This window comes from Phallusia mammillata, chromosome 6 (genome assembly GCF_965637545.1).
Source record: "Phallusia mammillata chromosome 6, kaPhaMamm4.hap1.1, whole genome shotgun sequence".
Lineage (NCBI taxonomy): Eukaryota > Metazoa > Chordata > Ascidiacea > Phlebobranchia > Ascidiidae > Phallusia > Phallusia mammillata.
Genome location: NC_137257.1, coordinates 8632724 through 8642215, shown reverse-complemented (window position 1 = coordinate 8642215; position 9492 = coordinate 8632724). Strand labels below are relative to the sequence as shown.

The window sequence follows — 9492 nt, the reverse complement described above, 5'->3', positions numbered from 1 at the left end:
ACAATGACACTTAAATGACAACAAACAAACACTTGTAAAAAAAGCTTGGCACTGGTGTGAATTGGTGAAAGTTCAAAATCTGGTTTCTTTCCTGTCAAAGGATCAACATAATCTGATACTTCACCTCACAACAACAGAAAAACCTGGCATCCTTTCAACCCATTTTTGTGAATAAAGTGAAACTGCTGTGCACGCCATATATTCACATCCAGCTTCTCTTGCTATTACCTCAGCCTTTTCTTGCATTCCATAAAGTTCTCACAAGCTTAAGCCAGCATAGGCAGGACCATTTGTTATCAGTGACATTACCATAAACCGATATGTGTTTAAAAGATCTTTTCATAACCAGATGAATGCCCTGTAATTTCACCATCAGTGCGTTTCAAACCATCAGAATTTTGGTTGTGCATTGGGTGGAACCCTATTCGGACAAACTGGTTGTTGTCTTTATGAAACAGCCCAAATGAAGTCTTGTACTTCACTTTGATTCTAGCCCTTTACTTATCTCTTTCCTGAACATCATTTTCAGTTATTTTAAAGATCTGTCGCAATGGATTTTGCAATGTGTAGTGCTTAGCGAGAAACTCACACACTTGGTGCAGATCTGTTAAAAGCATTGGTTCAAATTCAAATTAAGTGAACAATTCAACATTTCTGACGACAGCAGATTTGCTGTTTTTCATTTCATTTAAACCATCCTTGCTTCTACTGTTCGTGTCTAGTGTCTACTGTCCGTGTCCAGTGCCAGATGATCAAATACCATTTACTTTGCAAAAAAAAACAACTATCAGCTGCCATTGTGAGACATGCAAAAAAGGCGTTTTGTCTGTGTGTAGGAAATTACCCCTTCTTTTGTTTCTTTCAGTGTTACTCTTTGTTTCAGTTAGAGTCTGAAATGGTTTAGGACAATTGTAATTTGTTATCAAAAACAAATTGACTGCAACCTTTTTCGGTCATTTTGCTTTGAGGGGTCACACTAAAAGCAGAAAAACAGAAAAGAGGGAAAAGCAGGAAATCAGCACTAAAAGCAGAAAAGAAAGGAAAAGCAGAAAAAGGGAAATTTGTGTTTTCTAAAACAGGGAAAAAATAATTGCAGAAAAACAGGAAAAGAGTAAAATTTCTTGTTTCATAAGATTTTGAAATACGAAAAGCAGAAAAACAGGAAATGTTTCTTTATTTGTTTTTTATACCTTTCTAATGGGCTACTCTAAAATACGCAATCTACGGCTATAAGGGTCAAGGTGAGGAATGGTAATACAAATAACTTTATAATTTAATTTAGATACTTTTTGGATCTAATTTTCTTAGTTTTAACATGTGGTACCATACAGTGCTTAGTACCATTCTCAACACATATGAGAATATTAATTCCAAACTGGGAATCTAAAACTAAATTATAGTGTTATTTTTATTATAAACCTTTACCCAGACCCTAAAAGCCCTAACCATCAACATTTTATAGATTGCGTATTTTGGAGGAGCCCCTTTCTAACTCGCAAAAATCATTTGAATGTGATCTATTAGCGTTCTACATCGATTGTGTGTTGTCTGTTGTGTCCAATACTGAAAAACAAGAAATGTTTTTTATTTGTTTATTTCCCGTCTTTTCTGTATTTTGACACATCATCAATGTAGAATGCTATTAGAACACTTTCGAATGGTTTTTACGAGCTAGAATGGCAAAAAAACAAATAAAGAAACATTTCCTGTTTTTCTGCTTTTCGTATTTCAAAATCTTATGAAACAAGAAACTTTATTCTTTTTCTGGAATTATTTTTTCCCTGTTTTAGAAAACACAAATTTCCCTTTTTTCTGCTTTTCCTTTCTTTTCTGCTTTTAGTGTTGATTTCCTGCTTTTCCCGCTTTTCTGTTTTTCTGCTTTTAGTGTTACCCTGCTTTGAGCTTGAGAGAAATAAAAACATAATAACGGTTCAAAACTCTAAATAATTATATTTTAAACTGTTGAAAACTAAAAAAATATTTAATCCTTCATTAAAAGCTGTAGAAACTATATTCCGTAATGATTGAAATTCTCACTTATGAGATAGACCTCATGCCCCATGGTTAAGTCCCGCTGTCCCGGTAAGTGTGGCTATTCTAGTTTCTAACACCTTTGGCTTTCCTAGCAATGGTAAACATCTCCGCAGCGTCCCTTAGTGAAAAGACGCATAATTAATCGTTAGTTACCACCGGCGCTGTCGAGCAAAATCGAACAAAACGTCGAGAATTTTCAGAAATTGGAGATGAGTTTCTAAATCCCTCTTTTACTAGAACGTGGGTCACCCAGCTTAAGCACCCAGGCGCCCGGTTCCCGTAGGTAGGCTCTTTGTTCAGTCACCAATGGTTTAAATCTGTAAGTTTAAATCTCCTTGTGGTTTGCCAAAAAAAGACAATGGGTACCTAACAAAGCATTGACTAACTGTTAATTGTTAGACTCTAACAATTACAATAATCAGACTGTTACGTCATATACGCGGTAATAAGCGGTTTGGAAACAATTAAAAGTGTTACGTTAAATATTTTAGTCAGTTGATCACAATTAACTCTGCTTTGCTTAAACCAGTGATCGGCAAACTTCTAATACCGCAGCCCAAAAATATTTTTTAGTAATACTTGAAAGCCCACACAGTCACACCCAATTAATTTTTTTGTGAAATATCAGTTATTTTTTGGTTGAAACGTTCTAAACCAGTGGTGCTCAACCGCCGGTCCGCGGACCGGTGCCGGTCCCCGTCAACTTTCCTGCCGGTCCGCCAAATATATTACAATATTAGATCTCAATTGCATAATGCAAGATGTTAAACGTAGAGAAATCGTGTGGAAGTCAACGCTCTTCTTCCTGCAAAAACTCCATTACAACCACGTTAAAAACATATGATATCAAACAGACAGCATCAAACTTCTCATTAAATTGAATTTCTCATACTTCTTTTGATTTGCGTATTTTTGTCCTGATTTCCTTTTGGGTTGATTTTGAAAGCCCACCGGTCCGCAAAATTTGTTTTGAAAGTTTACCGGTCCGCAAACTTAAAAGGTTGAGAACCACTGTTCTAAACAACATGCACCAAGAATGGCGTTGGCACTGTAGACTGTACTGACCTCTAACGGTATACAAATACAGCACCAACCAAACCAATACTCAATTTAACAGACGCGCGTTATCAGTTATTTTCAATCATGATTATTCTGGTTCGATGCAGGGCCTTTTTTCTACTTGTTTAAACGGATTACCAACCCATAGCTAATTTTCTTCGAATAGATCGAGGCGATACTTAAGCTTGCAGATTTCGGTGGAAAACACAAGCAACCAGTTTCATATAACTCTGCATGATTCATCCATTTCGTGAAGTACATCACGTTATGTGAAGAATGACTCTAGTACCAATAACTTATTTAAAAATCTTCTGCAACACACACAGCCAAAACTTAAACAGAAACTCGTAAACACAAATTCGTATATTTCTATGTATAATTATCGAACAAGTGCCATATTAAAGTAAAGTCAAAATTCGTTTTTTTGTTTTTGTTCGCTTGAATCACATATATAAGTAAACCTTTACGAAGAAAATTATAGTTTGCTTTTGTTTGCCACCGAAATACGCTTGCAATAGATCTTGGCGCTTGTGTGAATCGGCGAAAGTTCTAAATCAGGTTTCTTTCCTGTCAAAGGATCAACGTAGTCGACGTATTTCACCTCACGAATCAATGTGAATCCTGGCATCTTTTCGACCAACTTCTGTGAGTAAAGCGAAACTGCTGTACCAACCATATATTCACACCCAGCTTGCCTTGCAATGTCTTCAACTCTTTTAGTCATTCCGTAAAGTTCCCATAAGCCTAAACGTGCATATGCTGGATCTGTGGTTCCCATCGACATCATCATGAAACGGTCTGCATTTAAAAGGTCGAATAAGTCTCGCTCCAAAAACTGAAAAAAACGTACAACGTTTTCATAACCAGGCGCATGTCCCTCAATTTCTCCATCAGTGCGCTTTAATCCGTCAAAGTTTCGGTCGTGTATTGTGTAGAGCCCTACTCGTATCAACTGATTGTTGTCCTTGCGAAACAGTCCAAAGGATGCTTTGTCCTTTATTTTGATTTTTGCCCTTATCCTATCTCTTTCCCCAACTTGCGTTTCTGTTTTTTTGAAGATCTGTCTTACTGGATTTTTTAAGGTATAGTGCTTGGCAAGCAACTCGTACACTTGTGGCAGATCAGCATCTGTTAGCAGCCTTGGTTCAAACTTGGAAATTAAATCTGCTTTCTTGTCCTTGACAGTGTTTTTGATTTCCAATTCACTCATGTTCTAACGCCTTTAAAGTTATACGGTCTATGTATTACAAATACCTGCTCAGATGGCCTAAAAATGCTTGTCAGACTTGTAGCAAACAGCAATAATCGTCACTGAACCATGATCGCCAGTGTTGGGTGTTTGCAGAATGAACCACTTCTTGTTTTCATGTTGCACTTTGTTTGAGTAAGAGTGTTAATGCATACACAGTGGTTCGGTGATACACCTATTCGGACAAGATTCATTCATTTCAATGCACGTGCTTTTTAGGAATAATTTTTTTATCACATACCGACACTTAGCCTACGTTGTATTTATAACGGTTCGACACTGAACTTATGCTATTACCTATGTTGTTTGCTCCTGCCTCGATCCAAAAACCGCAGTACCGTAAGGTTTAACAGCGGCGCTGCAACCCGCTTGGCCAGCATCCGCCGATTTTGCCCTTTAATTCTATTTATGCGCTGTACTATAGCCTACTTTCAAACGTTGTGCAGCTATTTTCGGCGTTGTGATTATTTTAGTGTTATTGACTATCTTCCATTTGATTTACAAAGCAAATGAACTCAACTAAACTCAACACAATTTAAATCGAAGAACACTGAACAAAATCATTTCGTGTTTTTTAATTAAAGAATCGTAAACACGTACATCTTTTCAAAGTAAAGTAATTACAGTTTGCTTTTGTTTGCATCCGATAAACGCTTGCAAAAGACCATGGCATTGGTGTGAATTGGCGAAAGTTCCAAATCAGGTTTCTTTCCTGTCAAAGGATCAACATAATCGGCGAATTTTACTTCACGGATCATACGAAAGCCTGGCGACCTCTCAACAATCTTCTGTGAATAAAGCGAAACTGATGTACCCACCATATATTCGCACCCAGTTTGCCTTGCAATGTCTTCAACTTTTTCAGTCAATCCATAAAGGTCCCACAAGCCTAAACGTGCATAGGCTGGGTCTGAGGCTCCCATTGACATCAACATGAACCGGTCTGTGTTTAAAAGGTCAAATATGTCGTGCTCTAAAAACTTAGCAAAACGTATGACCTTTTCATAGCCAGGCGAATGTCCTTTAATTTCACTATCGCTGCGTTTTAATCCGTCCAAGTTGCGGTCGTGTATAGTGTTAAAACCTACTCGGACTAGTTGATTGTTGTCTTTACGAAACAGTCCAAATGAAGCTTTGTCCTTTATTTTAATTCTGGCCCTTTCCTTGTCTCTATCTCCTACATCATCTTCTGTTATTTTAAAGATCTGCCGTAACGGATTTTTCAGGGTGTAATGCTTATCAAGCAATTCAAACACTTGTGGCAGATCAGCATCTGTTAAAATCCTCGGTTCAAACATGGAAGCCAGTTCTTTCCTACTGTCCTTAACGTTTGTGTCGTTTCTCAACTGATTCATTTTCACTTTTTGTAGTCAAACACCGGTAACCATAAGTGGTCAAAAACTTTCTACAGTTCCAGCAGTCTTGCAGCGGAGCAGCAAACAACTGACAGTGAAAAAGGCACACCGGTCAGTTCTAGCTGTTTGCAAAGCGAGCTGTTTGTTTACAATCCTTGCTGTTCTGTGTTTGAATGGAGGCCTTTAACGCAGTGGTCGGCAACCGCCGGTACCGGTCCGCGAGGAGTTCGTTACCGGTCCGTATAATTTGTCAGGTTAAATGCTATGAAGCATTTTGCCAATGTATCCCAGGGATGATAAACTAATTTAAGCGTTTTTATTGCTAAAAATTTGTGGTTTTTTGAAGACCGGTCCGCGATAAAATTTCACTTTCAAAAACGGTCAGCAGTGCAAAAAAGGTTGCCGACCCCTGCTTTAACGGACGCACTGTGATTTTGTATCTAAATGCGTATAAACCTAACTTTTCACGAGACCTTTTTCTTTGAATCGCATTTGTTTTGTTTAGAAATTAAATTATACCAGAGTGGCCCATAATGCAACAACAAACTGGACATAAGGTTTTGTTTTATGTAAGGTTTCGATGCATAACTTTTTTCCATAATTAGTGAATTAAAAACACGAAAGGCGTTGTTTAATCATAGAAAATTATAAAAGGAAAACGGAATATATAGGTGCAAGCAAAACGTGATTAAAAACTGCAAAAAGAATACGCTAACACAATTACAGAAATTATTCATACGACCACGCCCTCAAACCTTTAAGTAAGTTGTTAATTGCAAATTGCTATTTTTTGAACACCTATAATTACGTCATTTATCGATATTTCGTTAACTTTGTCTGTGAGTTCTGATGTTAGTCTACTGCAGGGGTTGGCACGCGAGGTGGTTTTTCATGGCACGCCAACCGATTTGCGTGTTTATATTAAAGTAACAATTTAACCTGTTACCCTGCTTGTTTATAGTTTTTATCATGCAATTGTCTTAAAATTCAGCCTTAAATGCACAAAACTCGCTATTTTCTCTTTATTATTAATAGGCCTATTTGTTGGCACGAACCGGTATTATTTGGAAAAACGTTGGCACGCGAGGTTATTAACACATGGAAATAACAAGTAAATTGGCACGCGTCGCCTAAAAGGTTGCCGACCCCTGGTCTACTGTATAGATGGAGTTTATTTTTGCGGCGTGGAAGCAAATCGCAAGGTTTAAACTTTTTTGCTGAAATGAACATTGCGAACTGCAACAATAATGTATTCATCGTCGCTGATCTCATAAAATTTCGTGAGACGGTTCTAGAGAACCGGTGCGAACCGGCTGAAACCCACCACTATGTACGTAACTATAACAACTTGGCATGCAAGTATTTAAAAAAATATTGCCAAAGTTATTCTTTTGGGATAATAATACGATACAAATAATCTCATGTAAGTTGCGTCTAAACAAACTGACCAAATCTCATAGTTTTGTCTCAACCAGGCGCATTTTTTTTGATTACATGAATACAGTGGCTATGGCGTTAATTAGGCTATAATTTTTGCCCGTTTTTTGTTTGTTTTTACAACAATAGTTCCGGATACTTTGAAGATCTGGCGCAATGGAATTGTGGCAAGTTATTCTTTTTTAGCACATTGGGCACAAAATTCACAACATGCGGGCAATTACTGGTTCCGGTAACTTGGCTGTTTTTCATGTGAAGTCTTGTTATTCAGTTCAAACGCTATTGATGGCCGATCGTAAAACACGTGTTGCTGGTGCAACAGCGCACGCCTCTCAAACTCAACAACAAAAATGCACGTGTCATCCATACACTGGAAGGTTAACGATTGTCAATTAGTCTGCTACATTTAGGCCCGTCGTTTTGTTTCCGCGTAACTGATTAGCACAGTGTTTCTCAAACTTTTTCAGTATTTTTTCAAAACGGCCCATTTGCCATTACGGAGGGCTCGCGGTCCTTTAGCAAAACGAAAGTTGATTTGTAGGATTTTAGCTAGTTATGCAAAATTACGCATAACAATGATCCAAAAAACAGTTTTTGACATCGAACACAAGACAAAAAAAAACATTACGATTGTGCGCGAACAATTACATTTTTTACGTGATAAAGGCTATTGTTCAGCAATGACAGTCGTTTTTTAATTTTACTTTGATTTAGACGTATTAAGTGGCACAAACTGACGCCAAATAAGATTATAGAAGTACTTCAACCTTTTCGCGGTCCCCACAAAATTGCTTCACGGACCCCTAAACAAAGGACCGCGGAGCCCAGTTTGAGAACCGCTGGATTAGCATACTTCGACAGAATCCAAATTCTACGCAGTTTGAGTGTCACGCAATAACTTAACACGCTGATTTGCACAACCCTGCACTTTGCCCTACTATTTTTTTATGGTTTAGCATTGCTATTTTATTGTGTTGTGAGATCCTGACAACATACACAAATTAAAAGATTAAGGCAATATACACAGCAACAAAACCTATGATTGAAATATTGTGCAAAATCATCGTTTTTCAGAAGAAATAGCAGTTTGAGGATTCATAGTGTGGCCATAGCAAAACATTTTTGGATATGTTTTAGGTGTACTTGGATGAAAGATGTTAAAACTGTAAACCTATTTTTTTACAGTTAGTTTGGAAATGCAATAAATTAAAGATCATGGACAATGAAATTAATGTCATTTAAAATCCTTTGAAATCATTTCTTTCTGTATCCTCTGTTCACGTTGCTTGTGAAGTAAGTCCAACACAGACTCCCTCTGTTGTGATAAAGTTCGATAGCGCACTCGTTCATCTTGTATTAGTTTTTCATGTGCTTTGTGCAAAAACAGGGCACTCTCAAATGCTTCAGCATCTTTGGTTGTTTTCTTGTTGCCAGTGGCTTTATCAGGGGCTGGTGCAATGCGAAGTCTTTGTCGAATGTCAGCAGAAACCAGACGGGACTCAAGAGGTGGGTGCAAAGTCAGGGATCTCCAAAACGATTTTGCATGCTCAATGTCATCTGAATTTGAACCATGAAAAATTGTCACAGGTGGTGGAGAGTCTTCCTTATTGTTAGCGTTCTTTTTGCTCTTGTGTTCAGTCTTCATTGCAGTGTACAGCTGATCTAATTTCAGTTGTAACAGATTTTACTTATTTATCTGCTGTGGTGTTTACATAGCTGGTTATATACCTCAAATTAAACAGAGAAAAGCTTTACAAACATCATAGTTTTTACTTGTCAATTAATTGTGCATATAGCGGCAATTATTGCCAACGTACCTGTAATTTGTGGCCTGTACAAAATAGTCAAAACAATTCAACTAAGCCAACCAGATTTAATCAATGTTTACAAAATACGTTCGATTATGCTTTCCGTACTGCTTTGGAACTCTTTGATAACGCCAATGCAATTTAAATTCGCAAGCTACGTCTTGTTTGTTATGTACTCTCAGACCTAAACTGTGTTAGGCAACAGACTTGACTGAAGTCACTGTGGCAAATAATCGCCATGGTAATATTTGTCACGCATGATTAATTTTAGGAAAGCATATCTTTTGAAAAACATTGGAAGTCATAATTACAAAAACTGTTCGAAAATTAGCTAAACAACATTTTCTCATTGAAAAAATAGTTTCCAACTAACAAGATTCGTACCATTTGCGTAATTTATACTACCGTATTTCGTACTTCATTTTATAAATAAAAATTTAATTAAAAAAAGCCATACAGATCTAAATTTTAAATGTCATGATAAACGTAAAAATGTTGGGAAAAAGTGAAAATGCATTGAAAACACTGTTTATAGAGATCAGTGATTGAA

At 37.2% G+C, this 9492-nt stretch overlaps 3 protein-coding genes across 3 annotated transcripts; all 3 read right to left on the bottom strand.

The window, feature by feature from the left end:
* Nucleotides 1–3433: 3433 nt before the first annotated feature.
* Nucleotides 3434–4836, bottom strand: LOC145231987 (uncharacterized). Its single transcript, XM_080096466.1, has one exon. It carries the CDS (start codon nucleotides 4301–4303, stop codon nucleotides 3569–3571), a length of 735 nt encoding a protein of 244 aa, XP_079952592.1. The 5' UTR covers nucleotides 4304–4836; the 3' UTR covers nucleotides 3434–3568.
* A 65-nt stretch (nucleotides 4837–4901) lies between these two features.
* LOC145231986 (uncharacterized) lies at nucleotides 4902–5791 on the bottom strand. The gene has a single exon (XM_080096465.1). It carries the CDS (start codon nucleotides 5695–5697, stop codon nucleotides 4963–4965), a length of 735 nt encoding a protein of 244 aa, XP_079952591.1. The 5' UTR covers nucleotides 5698–5791; the 3' UTR covers nucleotides 4902–4962.
* Nucleotides 5792–7955: 2164 nt separating this feature from the next.
* Nucleotides 7956–9136, bottom strand: LOC145233099 (cilia- and flagella-associated protein HOATZ-like). The gene is made up of 2 exons (XM_080097764.1): nucleotides 8952–9136; nucleotides 7956–8796 (listed from the first exon to the last, which is right to left on the bottom strand). Exon 2 carries the CDS (start codon nucleotides 8777–8779, stop codon nucleotides 8369–8371), a length of 411 nt encoding a protein of 136 aa, XP_079953890.1. The 5' UTR covers nucleotides 8780–8796; nucleotides 8952–9136; the 3' UTR covers nucleotides 7956–8368.
* Between the last annotated feature and the right edge of the window lie 356 nt (nucleotides 9137–9492).

What these genes read in the sequence shown, in the direction of transcription:
- LOC145231987 (XM_080096466.1), bottom strand. Translation starts at nt 4,303, where the DNA reads ATGAGTGAATTGGAAATCAAAAACACTGTCAAGGACAAGAAAGCAGAT.
- LOC145231986 (XM_080096465.1), bottom strand. Translation starts at nt 5,697, where the DNA reads ATGAATCAGTTGAGAAACGACACAAACGTTAAGGACAGTAGGAAAGAA.
- LOC145233099 (XM_080097764.1), bottom strand. Translation starts at nt 8,779, where the DNA reads ATGAAGACTGAACACAAGAGCAAAAAGAACGCTAACAATAAGGAAGAC.